This window comes from Rhamphochromis sp. 'chilingali' (genome assembly GCF_963969265.1).
Source record: "Rhamphochromis sp. 'chilingali' genome assembly, chromosome: 2".
NCBI lineage: Eukaryota > Metazoa > Chordata > Actinopteri > Cichliformes > Cichlidae > Rhamphochromis > Rhamphochromis sp. 'chilingali'.
Genome location: NC_137930.1, coordinates 16,432,799 through 16,454,779, shown reverse-complemented (window position 1 = coordinate 16,454,779; position 21,981 = coordinate 16,432,799). Strand labels below are relative to the sequence as shown.

General features: G+C 42.7%; 1 protein-coding gene across 2 annotated transcripts; it reads right to left on the bottom strand.

Annotated features, from left to right (window-relative positions):
- Window positions 1-668: 668 nt before the first annotated feature.
- olfm1b (olfactomedin 1b) lies at window positions 669-20,632 on the bottom strand. 2 transcript variants are annotated; one of them, XM_080868641.1, is made up of 6 exons: window positions 20,111-20,632; window positions 13,512-13,661; window positions 12,710-12,865; window positions 10,707-10,926; window positions 4,841-4,947; window positions 669-2,621 (listed from the first exon to the last, which is right to left on the bottom strand). In XM_080868641.1, the coding sequence occupies exons 1-6, from the start codon at window positions 20,174-20,176 to the stop codon at window positions 1,947-1,949; spliced, it is 1,374 nt and encodes a 457-aa protein (XP_080724767.1). In that variant the 5' UTR covers window positions 20,177-20,632; the 3' UTR covers window positions 669-1,946. The 2 variants fall into 2 exon arrangements, with proteins under 2 accessions (XP_080724767.1, XP_080724766.1); XM_080868640.1 differs by lacking the exon at window positions 20,111-20,632 and adding an exon at window positions 15,030-15,993.
- Window positions 20,633-21,981: the final 1,349 nt, after the last annotated feature.

The window sequence follows — 21,981 nt, the reverse complement described above, 5'->3', positions numbered from 1 at the left end:
CACTCTTTTCCATTAATTTGATGGCATTTGAACATGCCAGCTTCATGTCTGAATGAGCACTCTGGTCTCTTTGCTGTAGTATTTGCCTCAGTCGTGTTACTAGAGTTGGACTTCACCCAACGCTGGATTCCTGCAGCAACATTAACAGGCACATAAAGACCCTCCATAGCGTTTGTGAATCTTTTTGAGTTGCCCAGTTCACTTGAGAACACAATAAAACAGTAATAGCATGTCAATAATTACATTTCATGTCACTGCTTTGTATGCTAATTTCCAGAAAGGCTGAAACATTTTCCCCTCTTTTAGTAATTTTGTTATTTTTAAAGGTCAGATCTAAACTATTTTGAAACAGACTGATGAAACCAGCGATTATGTATTCTACGTCTAATAGGGACTTAACTGTACTGATACACAGCACCTTGTAGCGTTTAAAGGCAGCAATCCGAGCGTCAGATTTCTCTATTTTATTGACACGAATCATTAACTATCTCATCTCAGATACAACACATGTCCAGCAAAGCGCAAAAAGAGTGAAAAGCTTTTGTCCTCAGCAAGAGTATACATTTAAACAGCATTATCCTTCACTAGCAGTGGGGGGATACATGACATGAGACAGGATTTATCCTGTAAAAAAACCCAAAAAACCCTCTCCCGACTACATGAGGTGGATTGAAAATAGAAGGGCCTGGTTTCCAGTATACAATACTAGATACATTCTGTTGTTTCTTTTTTTCTTTTACTTCAGAGAGATGTGAGCTAGATAGATTCCTCCTACGCAGTCCAAATAAACAAATAGAGAGGCAAAACTGGTGGCAACAGTTACAGAGATACAAAAACGTAAAAAAAAACCCATTATTGCAAAGAAATTGAAATAAACAGAACGAGAACAAAATCGAAGGAAGCAGGAAAAAGGTAAATATCTCTGCAAACCCCCAAATCCCAAAGGCATACTACCTTGTTCCCCCACCCACCCTACCGCCCACCTTTTTTAATAGTATCATACAGCAAAAAAGACATTCAGAAGACCGGAGTGATAGAAAACACTCATGCAAAGAAAGCCTTTTTCACACATAGTCACCAACACAGGGAAATCATCTTAAACAACAGCGCTGTCAACAGTCAGTGCCTTCAGGTCTTTTAGTGGATGTTGTTATTGATGTTTTCTGTTTCTCTACAGACTTCTGATTTGCTACGGTACTTAATAAAAAGAATATGACACACAGCATCCATTAGGCTATCAAGTCTTCTGACTAGAGTGACCTCCCGTTTTTGTTTTTTTTTAACGTTATGTCCATGGGACACGGGGATCCAACAGTTTATTATAACAGTCTTCGTTTCAGGACCCCCAATGACCGAAAGAAAAGTTCAGCCGGGAGGATTTCTGCAGAAGAACTGGAGCCACAGGAATGAGCTTAGGTTGATATTCCATGATATAAAAAAAGGCGTGTGTTTTTTTTTGTTTTGATTTTTTTTTTTTGGCAACTGTTCTTATTCTTTTAAATCTGATGTATTTATATCTACTTTTACAGTCATTTTCTATACGGCAAACAATTAAAGAGTTTCATTCCAAAATAAAAGACCCTTTAACAAAATTATGGCAGCTATTAAAATAAAGTCTACTAAGACTAAGAAGTCATGTTACGACCTTTTATTTACAAAAATGTTTTGCTTTTGACGCAATCATCTGTGATAATAACAGATACGGCTTCTTTTTCTTGTTTGTGATTTATCACATTTTGGAATGAAACCCTTCAGTTTTAGATATTTTTTCATATGCACATTCACTCTACTTTGCATTCACTGTTGATACAGTCTTTCAGAAATTCTTTGATATCATAAATAGAATGGTCTTGCCATAGAGTCTCTTGGAGCAGATATATTTTTGTATATAGTGAGATTTCCTTTACAGACAATATGCATTTATGGTGTTCGATCCATGTTCATGGTTACAGTTCCTCTGAGCGGATGACATGGAAAAGTGTGACGTTGTAGAGAACCTGGTGACCATTGTTCCAAGCGTAGAGTGCACGGTCACGTGGGTTATAGTCCAACATGGAGATATGTGAGTACTTATTCTGGAAGGCAATGTCGATGTACTCGTAAGTAGAGGAGTTGGTGGAGTAGGCATAGTAGACTTTGGTGCCTCCCGAGTAGCCATTGGTCACATACAACGTGCCACAGATCATAAAAGACTCGCCGGCACTCCGTTTGGGGTGGTTGGTGGTCCAGCTCTTGATGATCTGCAACGTGTTGGGGTTCAGCTTGCTGATAACAATATTCCCGGCATTCTGATTGGTGGCATAGACAGCCCACAGTCCTCCCTCGTCCACCATGAGGTCAATGTCAGAATGCCCTCCCCAGGCATAGTGATACGCATTATTGAAGCCTGCGTAGTCAAGCTGCCGGGACTTGCTGATGGAGGAGGTGCGGAAGTCAAACTTGATGATGACGTGGCTCTGGAATTTGTTGAAGTAGATGGAGCCATTGTAGACTACCTGACCTGTTCCTGACCACGGGTGGGGGAGCCGGTGGGACGTGAAGTTGTCTGCCGTCATGAAGTCATGCATAGACTTGTACTCCCGCACGAAGCGGTTGTTATGGTAGCCATCCATGTACCAGACCTAAGCATCAAGACGAGAGAGAGAGAGAATTAAAAACGCAGCAGTACTTCAAAGCTAGAAATGCCTATCATCATCCTTCCTGCGTGCCTTTGTGAATTCGAGAATCGAGCATGCACATCACACGCGGAATAAATCAAATCACATCGTCAACAAGCATCCCAATTAAGTTAGTGCTGAGACTTCCTCGAGGAGCAGGCGAAGCTGAAATCCATCTACTTCTGAATGCAAACAGTCAGGATGACAGCCGCAGGGTGGCATGCACCGGCCCCACAGGGATAATGCCCATCATTCCAGATAAAAGGCCTGTCTCAGCTGCTATGACCCAGCTTCCTGCTGGCCCCTGTGGAGGTGGGCAGAGAGCTCTCATTCCAGAGCCACTGGAGACTCAAATACTTCCTTGGTCACAGTGGGACTGATAAACCTAAAGACTTCCTCTACCTGGTTATATCTGCTGTCACGATTAACTTAAAAATGATTCACATCAAGAAAGAAGGACTCCACGGGGCTAAAAAAAAAAGTACTTAGGAAAGGTAAGAAAACCTTAAGATGAAAAGAATTGGGGCAGGCCTGTCTGCTTCCATCAATTAAACTCTGTTTTTTCTTCTCTGCCCTTTGACAGCGAGGAACATCTTTCATGGGTTCTGTTCAAAATGTATTAGTTTCAACCAAAGGAAGTTGCCGTAAGTCTGCTAAAAAATAATCGTAGTCAGCAGTAAGTTTCAACCTTGCTGGTAAAGACGTTTGTACCATAAAAATTCTGTGGCCTGTGTTGTCAGAACCGTTAGCCATCAGAAACTGTAACTGTACAGATGCACAGCCGTGTGCAGCTGAAGTTTTTACTCCCTCTGCTCGTGTGCGTTCCATCTCTTATTGATGCGTCTAATAAAGCGGGAGCAGAAAGGGCGTCTTCACGCTGAGCAGACGAATAAACTCTCTTTATTTCCAGCTTCTTGTCAACCAAGCAGCTTCCTGTTCAAATCGTATAGATTTATACTTGGTATTTATTTTTAATGTGTTTTAGTAGTGAAGGCAGGCCTATTTATTGAGCAGGAAGATGCACTTTGCAAAGGGAAATCAGATGCAATCGACTGCTAAAGTAATAGAGACCAGGAAACAAACCACACATTTCAAATAATGCAGAAATGGAACTACTTACTTATAAATCACATTAGCTCAAGTTGACATACTGATATTACTATTTTGTTTTATTAACAATAAAAAATCCCAGTAATGTTCAGATTAGTATCAAGACATCACAGCCCACGACTAAAAAATGATTCTCCTGTAATCAAATTAAATTTTGATGTATTTTATTTGGAAGTACAATGTTACTATATTTACATGCAACTATCTACATGCAACTATCACACTAGAATAAGGAGGTTAACAGGTCAGGATTTTACAAAAATAGTACATAAAACTAATTTATTATACAGGAAAATAAAATATTTAATTATTTTAAAGGAAATGAGAAATAATTACATGCAAGTACACTTTAAGTAGTGCCTAAATTATGAGTTTTTTACAGGAAAAGAGACACAAATTGTGCTGAAAGTCATTTTAATACTGTGTAAGTAATTTCCCATGAAAGGTTGCCAAGTTTAACGCACTCCAAAATATGGCCCATGCCCTGAAAAGTGCAGTGTACTTCCAATGTAAGGTCGGGAATTATATATATATTTTTAAATTTTATTGTTCAGAAAAATTGCCATGAAATTATGATGTCCTTACAGTTACTTACATAATAAATTGTGTTGTAACATTGCTTAAGCATTACTTAAATTTATTTAGTGTATAATTACTTCATTGTATCCTGTGAAAACCTGGGTTGCTACCTCCTTATTCTAGTGTACCTATTAAGTATCTGTGGGTAAATATGATATGAATATCAATATCCATTTAATTACAGTAGATTTATGCCTTTAAGGGCTGTAATACAAAGTGTTATCAGATTTTTTTCTGGATGGTAATCTGAACAATACTGGGCTTTTTAGTGTTGGCCAGACAAAAGTAGCAGCAGCTGGATTATAAAGTGTTACTAGAAATCTGAAAATAGCCTTGAGAAACTAGAGCCAGTGGTTTCTTAACTACTAAAGAAGGAAAAAATAAGAAGTGACTTGACAGTTAATGGACTTGTCTTCCTAAATAACACCTGAGCAGATATTAGGTAAGTGCAGTTTTGATACCCAGCCCACACTGTGTGACTGTGTGCCACATACCCGAGTATCTCCTTCAGGAGCCAGAGGGTCAGTCATCCAGGAGCCAAACCTGGATCCGGACGTCTTGATGGTGATGGGGTCACTGATGCCTGTCAGTTTGCCGCATGCTGCAAGGAAAAAGCGAGATAGGAAATACCCACAGCAACGCCTGTTTACACATTTAGACCGAATCACAATTTCTTGCACGGGATTCATGTCATTTGCTTTGAATCCTGATGAATTTGCCTAAAGGATAAACGAGTCAAAGTCCAGCTTGTTGCTACGCCTTTCTCTTTGCGTGATGTACTGCACAAGTGGTGCTTATTATTCAGTTCACACATGCTAATGCCTGTTTTACTTTCTCCATGTGGATGTGTGAAAAAGTGAGAGAAGGATAGGATAGGAAAGGGAGAGCCTCTGTGTATTCTGTTCCTGCGTGCTACTTGTAAGCTGCTGTAGTGTTAATTAGTGCTGATTGAGGTGTTAAAGAATTTGACAAAACTAACACCGGGCTCTGTGTCCCTCTTGACTGAGAGTCAGTTAGACTAGCGTACCCCTTCTAATGAACACAGGCAGGAATGAGAGACATGATTTTACTAAACAAAAGCTCTCGCAGTGCATCTCTTCATTTAAGCTGCTTTCACACAATAGTTTATAAAGACAAGAGTCAATGAGATGGTCTTGACAAGTTAATTTCATCACATCCCAAGTTCATTTGAACAGCAGGATGCAACGACGCCTTTTGTTACAACTCCATCATCTGTCATGCGCTTCATTGCTGTGAAATGTCATTTTTACTCTGCAGTCAGACGGCATCGATTTCATTTGTGTTTCCTCTGCTTATCTTTCTCCCTCGGTTACCTGCTTCCCTCTATCTCATTTCTATCACCCACATAAAGAAACTTGTGGTTTTGTGTTAGAGTGTTTGTGCGTCTCTGTGTGCAGCATATGTCGTGCCTGTGAGAATGCGTCGGCATCGCACCTCAGCGGCGGCTGAGAGACAAACACATGGTCACATGAGCAGCATTTACTATTTCCAGTGGGGGCTTGAGTCCCATTACGTAACCCTCAGTGGGATTAGAGACTGCATTAATACATTGGCCATTGATTTATTTATTTCTTTTCTCTAATCATGCTTCTGTTTTTAAATGACACTACTATTGCAGTCTGCTGGACGGCCAGCTGATGGATCTGGATTCTGGAGTTGTGCACAAGGTCTAATCCCCTTTTGGCCTGAATATGCCTGGACTGAAGTACAAGGGAAATCAAATAGAAAACCTAATGGAAACTGGAGCTGATATAACAACAAAGCCCGCCATCAGCCCCAGAAACTTAATTCTGTTCATCTGGATGTAACGTTTTCAGTGGGAGAAACATTTTTTCAGTCTGAGTTGACTGAAGGATTCCCCAACCTTATAAACAGTACATTTGCATAACGACTGACACTAGCACCATAGATTAACAGCCCTTAGCCCAAAATGTGACGATTTAGAATTTCTACTAGAGGTACCTACATGAACAGGCTGCCTCTTAAAGTCTGAATATTTACAGTTATCTTGTTATTCAAATATATTTTTAGCAATCAGACCCCTACAAGGGTCACTTACTGCCATTATATTCAAAGGGCAGAAATCAAATATTTGGATCAATAATACGATTTGTAAATCGGTCACAACTTTAAATGAAGGGTCTATAGAATAGAAAAAAACAGGAGTGTCAGAGGTAGATTAAGCTGTTCTATCGTAGCAAAGATAGGAAGCAAAATGGATCAGGGGAAGCCTTGAAGGGAGAGTATGTGAAGAATGTTCTGGAGGTAAAGAGAGAGTCATACGGGATCATGGTTTGAAGCTGGAAATCAAAGAGGCGATGTTGAATGTTGTCAGAGAAAAAGGAGAAAGAGAAATGCTGAAGTTGGATGAAGCTGTAAAGGGTAGGGATGGGTATCGTTTAGGTTTTATCCGATACCAGTACCAAACCGGTACTTTTGAAACGGTGCCGGTGCTTAAACGGTGCTCGAACCGGTGCTTAAAGAATGAAGAACACAAAATTGGTCCAAAAACCTCTCATGTTCAGCTGTTTTTTTTGTAAAAAGATAACAATGTTAGCCTTTTCTGCAGCTATAGGGCATATATGGCATCACTCTGGGCTGGAAGCAGTGCTTAAACAATGGAAAAAACACAAACTTTGTCCAAAAACCTCTCATATTTATCTGTTTTCCACTTTTTCTTTGGTCGTTTTAGCCTTTTTGGCCAGGGTGAAGGGAGTATCTGCCATCAAACAAGAAGACAGCCGCATGTAACTATGATGATGTTTGCTAGTTCACCTTATGTGCATTAATGTAATAACGTGGTTAGCCTACTCAACGTAAATTACACACGGACAACATTAAGCTACTCACACAGAGAAGAACGGCTGCTGCTGCCATCATCATCCGTCATCATTTCTGCTACACTGACAGGGCTAGGGGCCAGGACTCTCCTCTTCGGGTTTTTGGGGGATGTTGCTAACTCCGGGTCCGATTACAGGCACCACACCCACAGTAGATGTGCTCGGTGTGAGGTCTCGCAGCAAGCTATCAAATACGGTGCATTTCTCGGCTTTTAACAAAATGCTATATGTCGCCAGGTGTTTCATCGGATTTGAGGTGTTACCTCCTTTGCACAGTATCACAGTATCACCTTAAAGCACTTGATGCAGGGTGCTGAGTTTGCATCTTTTGCTGTGAAGTACAGCCAGACTTTTGACCGCTTCGCCTTGGGCATTTTTAATCTGTAGCTCTGCTCTAAAAGAAAGTACGTACCTGGGCCCGCCTACTACGCTTGCAAAGGTAAAATGATTGGCTAGAATCCAAAGTGTATGACATTTCAGGAAAAATAAGCACCGAAATAAAGCACTGAAATGTGCGCTGCTTTTCGGTCTGGTTACTACCGTTTATGTGAGAACCGGTGCCATAATGGCACCGGATACCGGTACCCATCCCTAGTAAAGGGTGTTCCCGGGGGGGAGAGAGAGGGGTGACAGGAGTAGACTTCAATGGGCATGTAGGTGAAGGGAACAGTGATAAGGAGATCTTGGGTAGATATGGTCTTAGACAGATGGTAGTGGATTTTGCAAAAAAGGCTGCAGTGAACATGTACTTCAACAAGAGGGAGGCGCACGGTCACATAGGAATGGAGGAAGGTACACACACATGAACTATCTTACACAGAAGGTACAATCTGAAAGAGAAAGAGGAAATGACTGAAGGTAGAGATAATGATGAAGAAGGAAGAATGTTGTGCAGAATTCAGGGAGGAGATGTAAATGAGGCTGGACACTAAAGAAGAGGAAAATGACTTATATGGTTTGGCAAGGTAGAGAGACTGCAGTGGAAAGGATGTGCAGCATGTTGGGGTGATTAAGGATAGAAATGGAAATGCATAAATGAGCAAAGTGAGCTGAGAGAGAAAGGGGTGGATGGATGAGGAAAGATGGTTATTGTTTAGTAAGGAGGAAAAGAGGCCCGATGTGAAGAGTGACATACCTATGAAGGTGTGGAGATGTCTAGGAGAGAAGGCAGTGGACCTTTTAACCAGATAAATATAAGTGCATGAGAGGATGTCTGAGAAATGAAGAAGAAATGTACTGATGCAAGGAGGAAACAAGGAAGACCTCAGAACAGGCTGATGGATGTAGTGAAGGAGGACACGCCGAGGGTTGGTATGACACAGGTGGATGTTATATGGGTATAGTATGTAAAGAAATTCTTTCGTACACATGTTTAGCAGGTATGGCTAAATCATAACACATAACATCTTCCTCCAGGTGTCATAAAGAAGTTATCTTGTTTCACAAGTCTATGAGTTCATTTAGGCTACCTAGCTGTAATAGGCTAATAACATTGTTTTATATATATAGTCAGTTAGCTACGCTGGTCGTAATAATTTTAACCACTAATTAGCTATCCACTTAGTCTTAATGTGTGGAGAGGGAAAGAAGCCCCCACCGCTCTAAATTACAAAAAGATTTCATTTAAGAATTAGTCTTAAGAAAAGGAGGAGGGTTAATTAAGGAAAAGAGAGAAGGTGATTTTGGTGAGCTGTTTAAAATGACAGAAATAGTCTAATTTAGTTCTTTACAGCCAGAATATAAAGGGAAACCAGTGGCAGCAGAGCAGGTAGCAGAGGGCTTGATGTGCCGGAGTGACCTTCCTGCTTCATTCATCAGCATTTCAGTGTGAAAAGACTGGATTTGCCTGAAGCTCTCAGTGCCTCCACAGTGCTGGGGCACAACACAAGGTGATTTATTTATTTGATTATTGCCCAGCAAGCTGGCATGTCCTCTTGATCGATGGCCATTGTGTCCCAGCAGCCGTTGGGCTGTTACTTTCTCCGGCACAAAACAGCTTGAAGGACAGCTCTGCGGGGACCCTAGTTACTCTCTTTCACTTTTCCCACTCGCCTTCACTTTATCACTCTTTCTCTCTGTCTCCTTCTCAATACCACCTTGTATTAGAGTCTCCTGTCTGTTAAAAACTTTGCTCTATTTTTTTTCCTCTCAATGTTATTATTCAGATGCAAATGCTGCGAGTGACCTTCGCAAGCTTAATCTAAGTAATGCAAGTGTACCGGACTGTATTTGGTTGCACTACGCATGAGTGCGTCTGCAATCGTGTGAAGATGAAAGGAATAGCCACCCTCTGTTCTGCCTGAGCCAGTCTCTCGCTGGGTGACCTCACCTTTATCTCATCTGATCTTGCGCACGCACACACACACTTAGTCACTCCCGCTGGTCCCTACTCTCCTATCTTTGGCAGCCTGACCATAGATGTGTGAGGGGTGGCATGTTAATTGAACTGGGAGTGAAAACACAGAAAAGACTCCAGGCTGGTGGGTAGTGGAAGCAGATGTGGCTAGGAAAAAAAGAGCAGTGTATGCTGAGATAAAGAATGGCACGAGAAACAACTGGTGATGAGAGATTAGGTGTGTGTTTTTGTAGTCTGTTTGTTCACTCTTAATCCCTTTAGAGCATGTTGACTGTCTTTTTTTTCTTTTCTTTTCTTTTCTTCGCCAGTATAACCAAAAGCTTTTCTTTCTTTCTGTCATCTTCCGCTGCGCATAATTTGAAACAGGGACACAATATACCCGCGATGTGCCGCGTGCAAGTGTCCCTGCTCTCGTAATATATCTTAGTCAGTGTAGTGTGGGTGTGCATCTATTAGCACTGTGGGATGTGACAGAGGTGTGAAAAGATTCAGACAGGGGCTAAAAGCAAAAAGATAGGATGTGATGAGAAATCGCAGACTAAAAGATGAAGAAGCTCGGTAGCTCTCGTCATCCTCAACCATCCCTGGGTGCGTGCAGGTTGCAGGTTGGTGCTGTGTCTAATTATGTATTTTTTTTAGCATCCTATTTGATTTGATCATCCAATTAAAAAAGATTGCAGTGTCCCAAACAAACAGTTAAAAGGTAGGTGTGTTGAAAAGAAGGAATCCAAAATTTCAGGAACCCAGAACCCATTCAGGGGTTGTTTCTTTGCAGAAAGGGTGAATAGGATTTATAGACAGTACTAAAAGCAGAGAACATGCATAGTCATGTTGTGGACTTCCTTATTGGATTACTTTCAGTTTTCAAGTGTAGACCCAAGATAAAGCCTTTAAAAAAGACCAGCACGTACAGATGAGAACCGTAAGATACACTGTTGTTTTAATACCGCTGAATTATGAATTTTAGTGGTAGATCGTTATAGCCACGTGTGATGTTCTTATCATGTGTTCTGTATTGTGCCAGTATGCCTGAGGATCTCTTTCTAGCCATTCAACGTACTCATGTATGTCAGTGGGCTTGTTTGTGCATGCATGTGTTTGAAGCAAAGTGTGTGCCAACAGCCAATAACTGTCTGTGCCTACCTAATTTTTGCATGCATGCTCGGAGTCTCTCCTCAAGATTTGACACTCTGTTGTGGAGCTCCTCGTAGTCATAGGCCCCCATCTCCTCCTGAAGTTCGCTTAGAACTGACGTCAGATTCTGGACCTCCTCCTTAAACTGCAATACCAATTTGGCATCGGCTTTGTACTCCTCCAACACTGGTATCAACGGTCTAAGCTCCTCCATTTTCGCTTTTATGGCCTGAAAGGGTTAGAATAAGCTCGGTTGAGTGTCATGCGTGGCAAAAAGGAGAGCCCGCTGTCCATAAAAGAAAAGAAAAGAAGGGGAAAATAAACCAAAACACCTGTCTGAACCTGACTACTCTAACTCTATCCTGCCTCTTCTCTCATCTCGCGACACCCGCCCCCTGCTTTTGCGTGTTCCGTGTCCTGTGTTCTGTGCGCGTGAGCTGCGGTGTTCTGTTTGTGCAGGTGTGTGTCTGAGCGGACAAACCCAGAAAATACTCTCCACCCGCTGTGACGAGCAGAGCAGGTGGCTCCGTCCCGGAAAGTGACCAGCCGATAAAAAGCAAGCCCTCGGTACACCGACAACAATTGGGAAAGCTCTTTATTGGTCATCATCGTTTAAAATGCAACATCGTATTAAGGGTTACATGCTTTTACATGTCACACACAACAAAGTGTCTCGAATTGTACGTCTATAGTTTTTACGTAAAGATTTGTTGAATAACCAAATATGCATTGACAAAAGCCAAAGGAAAATAAAATGAAAAACAGCAATTAATAATAATAATAATAATAATAATTATGTATTTACGTTTTAAAAAAGCTTTTAGATGGAAAACTTTGACAGCAGTAACATGCAGGAAGAGATCAGTGGTGGGTTGGTTTGGGAGAAGGGTGGGGTTTCTTAGTCTTAATGGTGCTAAAGGTAAATTAACTGTTTGACGCCCAAATGCTCTCAGTACTGTGGCCCAGTTCAGGGGAATCTGGAATTGACCTGCCTCTTCTTCACCTGTGGCTCTCTTTACATGTCTTAAAGTTAGCCCTGCAAGCAAGAAAATGACAAACTGTTGACAGGGGCTAGAGCTTGCTAACCTATCTAACAGACACACAGACAAACACACTTAGTATATGCACTTAAGACATGTTACAGGAAAAAAAACTGCACACATGCACTGAAAGGCGCTGGCAGCACGGGACTGCTGAGCATGCATGATTGACAGGATTGCAGCAGTGCAGGTGGTGATGGTATGAACAGCTGTAGGAACACAGGCACGCTTGAATTAGTCTCAGTAACTGCAAACAGGGCTGGGTGTTAACCATACTCCATAATCAGAGGTGGCACTGAATTTTTTGTGACCTTTTTTTAAAAATGTAGACCTGTTATCACTTATGTGTTGCTCAATAGATGAGCAAGCACATGGCAAAAGCGGGAAGAAAAAACTCCCTTTTAACAGGAAGAAACCTCCGACAGATCCGGGCTCAGGGAGGGACAGCCATCTGCTGAGACCGGTTGGGGGTTGAGGGGAGGAAGACAGGACATAAAGACACGATAAATCCCTAAAGCTCTAGTAAAATCTAGTAAAAACTTGCATCAAACACTCCTCTACCCTGTTTGCAAAAAAGGTTCATTAACATGTGGACACGAAACCCTAAAGAAAATCTCCTTGGAGGGTTTAGTGTATACTAGATGTTGTCAAGGAGGTTTGTCCCAGTGTGCAGAGATCTTTGTGCCCATCGTTCACAGTGACTGTAATTCATGTAAGATATCTTCTTAAATCTCCTCCAAGCCCAGATTCTCTATTTAACGTGATTTTTTTAAATGAATTATGGCATTTTGTGTATCGATTTATTTTGCCTCTTTAATTATCCATGCAGATTTCTTGGGATGCAATATGGTGATTTAGGCAATTCTGAGTTCTCTCCACAGTGGAAACACTCACACACGAAATGGGTAAGCTAAAGAAGCAGCTATGAAGGAATGGCGCTTGGATCGATGGCTCGAGAAGTGGATCTTTTACCTTGTATTGCTTGGCGATGTTCTGCTTATGGTTCTCCTCCACCTGCCTAAACTTGGTCTCCAGACCACGAAGCTGAACTTCCATCTTCTCTACATACTGCAGGTCCCTCTGGGTGCGCTGGTCCAGCACCTGGATGGACTGGGTCATGTTCTGGACCTGTACGAATGAGCAAGAGTGGTTGAAGAAAAAATCTCAGTCTGCATTGTAATTAGAATAGGAGACGCAGAGAAAAGGCAACAGACTTTACAATATGGCTTGGCGTTCGTCTCGTAGTGATTCACAAACTCTGACATCAGGCCAACTAGTCAGGGGCCTCAGACACATGGCGCAAGTGTAGGATTCATATTGTTCAGACATTTGTTTTCTCCAGATCTGATGTGGTCCAGAAACATGGCTCATCTTTTATTCATTAGGAGGAATCTGCTGTTGTCAGTAACTGTAACTGTAGTGCTGCTGCTACAGTATATGAATGAGCAACTTAACCTGCAGGGTTCTATGAATGTGCTTCTGTAAAATGGGGGAAGCTCCCAGTGTATGGGCACTCAGCTGAGTGCATCATTAGATATCATCTACTTACAAATAAGCTGCCTCCTGTGATGCCTTGGGTTTTCGTGAGCTCATTAGAGCATGACTTCTATTCTTGTCCAGCAGGCAAAAGACCACAAACATGAGCATATATATGTGTGTGTGTGTTTCTATGCATGTCTTTGTGTGTGACAAAAGGTCAGAGGAAGTAACAGTGGGTCCCCTGGGTCACACTGTATGACTTTTGATGGCTGGGGAGGAGTTAGGTGATAATTACCTTCTCCAGCAGCTGCCTCAGTTGTTTGGTACGGGCATCTCGTGAGCACATGGACTGCTGGGGTGCCACCACAGTGCAGACACACCTTCCCTCGCTATCCTGGGCTGAACTGTACACCTGCCACGACTCCTCTGGGTTTGCTGGCAACACCTGAAAACAAAGGCATAGATAAGGGGAGGGGAAACAATAAAAAGACAACAGGGTAATGTTTCTTTTTTTGGGGGGGGGTTGCCACGCAACAACCTCCTCGTGTTTATCGCTTTATTATATTTATAACCATCAGGACGCCACAAACCTTTAGGCTCCACCCATTTTCGCCACTATCACCTGTGTGTTCTAAAGCAGCCAATCGTTGACAGCAGAAGCCTGTCCCGTCATTCAGGGTTGGGTGTGTGTGAAACCTCAGAGTATAATGTATGACGTCAAGAACATGCCCCCCCCCCCCCCCTTCGCTGTACCTCCTCCCACCCCGATGGATAACACTAGTTATTAACCTGCTGACGGGACGACGGTGAGGATGGAGGGGTGACTTTGACAAAGCCATTCATCACTGCATCAGCGAGAAAAGGAAACAAAAAAAAAGATCACTGGAGAGACCTGCTGATTAGTGAGAAGGAGCGACTTCGCGTGAAAACCAAAACGGAGCAATCAGCCACTGTCAGTCTGTCAGTCAGCTGCAGTTTTCTAGCAAAGGATGCGCTGACAAAGAGAACCACCAGCAAGCACCCATCTTTGTAGTATTCAGTGTAGTAATCAGCACTGTTACACAGCTCCCTGTAAGAAAACAACTAATTGTTAACTAAACCCCGAAACGTGTGATATGTGCAAAAAAAGAGCCATAAATCATTAAAACAAAAATGATTACAAAAAATATGACATTCAAGATTAAACTCTGTTTCCCGAGTTTAGTGAATTTAATATTTACACAGAACAGCCTTCAGCGTTCATTGCTCTAAATATCGCTGCAAATCATCCACTTATAATATTACCCTGGCACAAACACAGCTCTGAGAGTGCCAGGAAGCCTGACAGGGAAACGCTTCATTCTGACTCTCATTGACACACACACACACACTGAAGGATATAAAGAAAGAATGAAGACTCCTGCTGTTACAGAGCGAATATATAAGACTCCTTTGAAATGTTTTTCCCCCACGCCATTCATTTTGCAACACCGCGTCTCTTCACATTTGCATCCACATCAAAACTACCAAATGATAACTTTTCATTAGTGGGGGATGCTCATATCAGCAGTAGCAGAAGCAACTGGAGCAACATCAAACGCAAGAAGGAACGAATGTATTACGCTCTCTCCAAGTCTTTTTTTTTTCTTACTCTTGCAGGCGCGTGAATTTCTGCTCTAAATTATAAACCAAAGGCACCCACGAGAGTAGCTCTGTGACTATATCTGGACTGGATTTTAATTGGAAATTTATTTCTTAATTGTTATTAGGATTTATTTTAATTTTTGTTCCCTTTTTTTTAAGCCAGCCACTGGCAGTAAACAGTGAAACTCACTCCTGTGCTCCGGTCTGGGTACCCTCCCTGCGCCGCCGTGAGCCTGGTGGTGTTGAGCCCCACCAAAGAGGGGAGGGTCTGCGACATCCAGTTGGTAATCATCGCCATGGTGCTCAGCACGACGCCGATCTTCAGCAAAGGCACCGACATCTTTTGCGCTCTGCTATTGACTTTTTCTTCTTCTTCTTCTTTTCAATTTAAGTCGCCTTCATTCTACAGACTCCAGGGAGAAACGAGAGAGGCGAGTCGCGGTGCCCAGAGCATCTTCGTGTTTCACCCGGGACTCCGGCTCGGCTGTTCTTTTTTTGGACATTTCCACGGAAGCTCCGGCGGCAGAGCGAGACTTGGTGGGTCGGGACGGAGAGCAAAACTGCACGGCGCGATCCGGTGCACGGATAAAGTAAGAGGAGGGGGGCTAAAACCCGAGAGCAGCAGCTGGAGACGTTCTCTGGATAGCTCCTCTGCCCGCGTTGTCCCGCACACTGCCGCCTCTCCGGTTCGCCGTTACTATTTCGTTCACGCCCGACGGTCCGCCTCCTGCCTTGCTGCGCTCTGTGATTAAGTGCCACTGACTACACACACAGGCGGCTCCAAATGGATGTGAAGAGGAAGGAGGAGGTACTACGGATCTATCTATATCACCAGACGCAATGATGTCAGCCAGGTTGGGTCCGTTCGTGGTAATATCTGGGATTGCGCCTGAAGTCGCTCATAGTTGGGTCGACACTAACTTGTCCCCTGAGGGAATGGCAATGAGCAGTGCGACCGAGGTCGGCCCACAATGATGCTGCGGGATTATTTATAGCAGCAAGCAATGACATTTCTTTCTCCACAGCCCACCCATCAAAAAAGGAGGATTAAAGGCACTTGGACACAGGCGCAAACATCATCGCGTCCTGCATGGTAACCATTGTTAACTAAAACAACCGCTGCAGCAGTAGTCGAGTGTGTGACACACACACACACACACACACACACACACACACACACACACACACACACACACACACACACACACACACATGTAGGGTGTCGCACTGCAATGGCAGTGATGTGGTAGGGCTCGGAATATGTTTTATTGATGGGATACTGGAGGCTTCAGCCCAAAACAAAGGATGAGCCTTTGATTCGTGGAACTCTGGCGCCACCGTGCAACAGATTCTGGCATTGCTGGGAAAAATGATAATAATTAAAAAAAATTAACAATAATACTAATACTAAATGTTTGAAATGCAAGAAAGAAAGAAAAAAAGACACGTTTACAGGAAAGCGGTTGATTACTACAAAAAAAAACATACTTAGTGTTTTTATTTTTTTCCTCATCTATTGATTATTTTAGGTCTTCAAATATTTTAGGCGTGTTTTCAAAGCCAGTTTGATTTTGTCATCTTCAGCAGGTGTGTTTTATTTTATCAGCTGGCTATAGCTGCTCAGATAATACCAGGAAACGTCCAGAGCCTGAGTCTACACCAGCAGATCTATGGGGCACTGCTCCAGCCTATGGGCTAAATTTAAGTACTGCATGATACATGAGGTCCCCCAGAATAGCAAAGAGAGGTTTGGGCTATTTCTGTCAGCTCCATAATGCATTTCACTGGTGAACTGAAAAGCTGAGAGGAAAGTCTGCGCTCGCTGCACCTATGTGTTCCTCTTACTCTCTGTCTGTTTCGCTCTCTGGCTGCTCTTAATCTCTCAACACTTCTCCCTGACCTTTGAGGTGAGAACTCAAAAAGAGGCGGCTTCAACGTGTTGCAGGGATCAGCTTCACTCGGGTCCTCACCCTGTGTGTTGCCGTGCAGTTCAGCAAAGCACAGCAGGGGGTCTCTAACAGCAAAGCTTTGTAAAGCATGGATTTATTCAGGTTTCAGGCTTCACCGTTGTGGATTCCACATCATTCCAAAGCTAGTGACCCCCACATTTAGTAGGGCCAGTTATTTAATATAAAATGATCGACACTGAAGCAAGAGGAAGGCCACAAGTGCTCTTTTAAACTCACCGATCAGTCGTTGACCTGCCAGAAAGCCAGACAAATCAAAATCTTTTATTAGAACTCCTCAGTAGCCAATCAGTGTTTTACACATGCCTACAAGACCTCAAGTGGATGGATGCACTGGAAGCATTTGCACAGTTTTAGTTATACAAGTTAATGCAATAACCCTACACAAATACAAATTTGATGGAGAGGTGTTGCTCAAATTATACAATCCTTTTTATTTTTTTTAAGAATGTGGTTTGTGTTTTGTGGGTTTGCCTTCATTAATGTCAGTTTGCAATACAAGATGTGTAGCTATACCAGGGCAAATAAAGAAGCGCATCCAACCACAACAAAAATTACCAAACTCGAGACCAAGAAGTTACCAGAAAACATTTAAAAGCTGAGCATTAGCACAAAAGGTGGTCTCCCACGACCACAGGCTGCTGTAGTTTGTAGTGAGCTGATGTTTATATTGCATGCCTACAGCAGGATAACCACTCTGTCACATTCAGTATCCAGTTTAATAAAGCGGAGAAGAGAAAAATTCACATTTCCAGCCTGCAAGTGCACTACAAAATGCACCGTACCTCCACCTACTCTTCTTCTGCTCTCACTCTCTCCCCTTTGCTTCATCGCTCAGCCAGCCATACTGAATAATAAATAGCTTCAACCCCGCCTGCCAATCACACCACGCATATTGCAATTCAGCTCAACTCCATCTCTGCGTTCTCACATAAAATCTGATTGATTTCTCTTTCTTTCTTTTTCATACATTAAAAATCCTTAACGGTTTCAAACGGTTTCTTTTGTTGGAGCTTTTTTTGTTGTTGTTTAAAGGGGAAGACATATTGGCAGCTTTCCACTTAAATGAGAAAGAATAGCTGCGTTATTTTGTGTCAGAGTGGTTGTAAGAGTGCGCGACATGTGTTGATAGTCTTTTTTTGTAGGATGATCATTGGATGAGGACTGACTGTTATAACTGCTTCATCTATCCTTCAGGATGTGGGTTTGCAGCTCGGGGTTGAGCCACTAGGTGAGGAACAGATGCCGTTCTGGCTGCTTACTATTCTGCTCTATGTGAAGGCTAGTCAGTCGCCAAATCCTTCAGCAGAGTGGAGGATAGAAGGTGAATGAACGTGGGCAGATTTAAAAGAGAGAGGTCGTCGCTAATCAGGCATCCCCCCGCTACTTTGAAGAGATGTAAAGAAAAGAGCTGTGGCCGCCCTACGCTGTCTCAAACTGCGTGAGAAGCAAGGTGGTTAATGTGGCCATTATGAGGGCGGCATTGTTCAGCATCACAGGTTGAGGGCAGGCTGCTTGGGTGTTTTTTTTCCTTTTTTCTTCTTCTGATGAGTAATCTGGCAGTGAAAAGCTCTCTATCTTTTAGAGTTTAGATCCACCTCTCACTGGATATATTTTGGCCTTCAAACCGGGAGGCAATGTGGAGAGGCCCGGCTGTCCAACAGCAAAAAATGCACTGCAGGTTTCCAAAGCAGGAGTAGAAATAGGGCCTGTCAGTGTATTTTGTCTTTTTGGGCTTCTGGAAGGGAGCTGACAGGTATTTCTACAGGCTAATATGGACTTACCTTTGAACAGATGACACACACTTCTCAGTCCATCGTGGAAAAACTGTCACTGTAACTTGGGGCCGCGCATCGCCACGTGGGACTTGAAGAGAATGTCATGAAAATCGCCATGTTTTTCCACTCCGCTCCCACTTGATGGCTTTCATCAAACTGTCCAAACTGACCCCGATGTGTCAGCGTTTCTGTTGCACTCTGCAGCTGAGCTGTAACGTCCGGTCCCATATTTCAAACTTGTTGCCTCAGTACAGAAAAAAAGACTAAATGTACACCAGTACGAACTCTGTGTAAGGTTAGAGCTTTGATCAAATTACAAATCAAATACCAGCTAAATGTCAAAACCAGGCTTATGTTCTCTGAATTAAAAAAGAAAAAAAAAGTTCGCCTCACAGCTCGCTGACATTTCTCATAAAATTGTGGAAATCAATTGCTGGCATATTTCTGTCAAAGTGGTATACCGCCAATATTGTTCTAACACGTTGTTGCCAGGGCCAGCGGGGCTTGCAGCAACCTACTTCTAGCACATTGTATTGAGTCTGTCGCTTGGATTATATCACAGACACATGTTTACTGATAGTACCTCAGTGTCACTCTGTCACTTTTATTTGTTTTTTGTGGCCTCTAATTAGCAGCCGCAATTGAATTCACACAACAGAGAATTCCATGAAGTATCACTTTGTGCTGGCGCAAAGACAACTAAATGCACAAATTCTCCACGGCACGGCCCTGAAATAAATAAACCCACTTCCTCACTCTCTCCCCAACCACCAAAGCCTGTTGTTTGTGATCATTTACAAAGCAAGCAATTTACTGCAACAGTATCTGCTTTATGCATTTCTACAAATGGTGTTTAAGCACACCATGAAGTAATTCATAGTTCCAGTAAAGAATCCCACATCTGCACTTTAGTGATGGGCAGTGTTTGAAAACTACTGAGCTGAGTGGCTTGACATTGCTGGACTCAAGTGTTCGTTTCTCTTCACAAAGGCACCAGCAAGTCACACTGTGGTCACGGAGCATGCTCAGAACACCTTCTATGAGACTCTGCATTTGGTTGTGGAGCCCCTCTTTTAAAAGCATCCTCCAACAATGGCCTCCCCCCACCACCACACACACACACGCACACACGCACATACATAATGCTACAGGCAACCCTTTTCTATCGTACTAGGATGGTGCTGCAGCTGATTAATCGGACCAGTTGATGATGAGGAAACTGACCGACCGTGCAGTCCTCTCCCTCTATCTGGCCCGTTTGTCAGAGGCACTGAGCGGGGGGCTCTCCTGGACCTGTCCGCGCCCCGTCAACCACAATGTATTCACATCGTGTAATCCCGCCCGTTAATCTGTTTAAGCTGGGGTAGGTTGTAGAGGGCTAATTCACCCGGCTCTTTCATGCGAGGTAAAGCGGGTAATCTCTTACTGGATCTGGAGCCAATTAACCGCTACTTCGACCTTTTTAAAAAAAAAAAAAAAAAAAAAAAAGGTGGAAAAATGGCGTTAAAAATTAAAAATCAACCTACTTGGGTGAGTTCTGTGCCCATGAAGATGAGGAGAATCAGAGTCAGGAGCTTGCTCGCAGGCTGCATCTCTTGCCTCCGGTGTGAGTAGACCAGCGGTCTCACATGCAGATCCAGTCCCTTTGCGTCCCCCCGCACAGCAGTCCTTTCCGCTCGGCTCTCTTCTCGCTCTGCAGGTCGCCCGATTCTTTCCTCTCTTTTTTATTATTCTTATTCTTGTTATTGTTATCGCGGTTGTTATTTTTTTATTCCTTAGCAGCCCGGCGGCAGACAGCAACAAATCTGTTTGACGGAATCGTCTCTGTGCATATTCATTTCATATCTGGAGCCTATCTTCGGTGCCTCTCCCTTTCGGTCGTGGCCGCACTTATTTATCGCTGCGACGGACTGTGGTGAACATTGGGCTGAAGGCGCGCGAACAGTTTCGGATACACACGCTATAAACCTTCACTCTGATATCGCCAAAAGTTTACCTCCCCGCCTCAAGCTTGCCGTATAAGCTCTCGATGACAAAAAAAAAAAAAAAAAAAAAAAGGGGGAAAAAAAGCAGTGACGGCGCTGTTCATGGTCCTGAAAGCGGAAGCTGCATCGCCGAGAGAGGGAGATTTAAATTGGCAAGCGAGCACAAGGGTGGAAGGCTTTCCAAGATCATTTGCTGCCAGAAAATCCATCACAGTAAAGAATTGAGATTTATTCTTTGCTGACTTTAATGCCAATCACAACCACTAATAGATTCGAGTAAGTAATTTCACAATAAAGCACAGCTTTGACTGTCTGAATATAGGCCAAGTTACATAATAGGAATGTATAGGCACAGGCTAATGCATTCAGTATTCCCCTGTGGATTGTTCTTTCCTGACACTGTAGCTATTTGTGTATTGTGTAGGCTTAACAAAGAACAAAATGAACAATGCTAATAATTTAAAAGTCACATATGAAAACAACTTGAGGAAACAGAATATGAAAACTGGGGTGTGGATGGATCTAGCAAATAGGTTCGACCCTGCATCTGTTTCTATACATTAAGTACAATTTCTCATATGCATTCACATACCCTAGACCTACTAGTCTTAATATCCAAACAAACGTGCATATCCTTTAAATTGTAAACAGATACATGAGGGGAAAGAAAACCAACCTAAATCCATATTTTCTCAAATACATCCTCCATATTCCTTAATTTGTGTTTGTTTGTTTTAAGTATAACTTATTTTTCTTGTATCTTCACCCCCAACCGGTCGCAGCAGATGGCTGCCCCTCCCTGAGCCTATTTCTGCCGGAGGTTTCTTCCTGTTAAAAGGGAGTTTTTCTTTATCATTGTCGCCAAACTGCTTGCTCTTGGCACCCTTTTGTATATTTGCTTCAATGCGGAATAAATTCAGAATAAATCTTTCTCATCTCATCTAAGCCTAGTGGCAGGTCATTCCACAATAATATGTTCCACCTTTAAACTTAGCTCCTCTGCAAAAAGAAAGACTTCTAACCAACAATGCTCCTCCCTGAGCCTGGTTCTGCTGGAGGTTTCTTTCTGTTATGAGGGAGTTTTTCCTTCCCACTGTCACTACGTATCTACCAAAAGTGGTCTTCTCATTTTGGGAAGTGTGGAGATTAATTTGTTATCATATGTTACCTTATATATGAGATCAAAGTAGTTGCATTATAATATGGTATGTAGTTTTAGTTTGCATTAGACCTCTGACTTAGAAGAGTGTGAAAATCATTAGATCTGTTGGATTGACCTGTATTATGTTGAATGTCTTACATTGTTTCAAAGGAGTTGTTAGGATAATGGATGTTATTTTAATCTCACTGATATCATTTACATGCACTGTTGTAAGTTCATTATTACTTCATTAGTCTGCATCAGTTTATCA

What these genes read in the sequence shown, in the direction of transcription:
- olfm1b (XM_080868640.1), bottom strand. Translation starts at nt 15,179, where the DNA reads ATGTCGGTGCCTTTGCTGAAGATCGGCGTCGTGCTGAGCACCATGGCG. An exon ending in ACCCAGACCGGAGCACAGGA is followed by an intron (nt 13,662 to 15,029) that starts GTGAGTTTCACT and finishes CTTTGTTTTCAG; the next exon opens with GTGTTGCCAGCAAACCCAGA. An exon ending in ACATCGCCAAGCAATACAAG is followed by an intron (nt 10,927 to 12,709) that starts GTAAAAGATCCA and finishes TAACCCTTTCAG; the next exon opens with GCCATAAAAGCGAAAATGGA.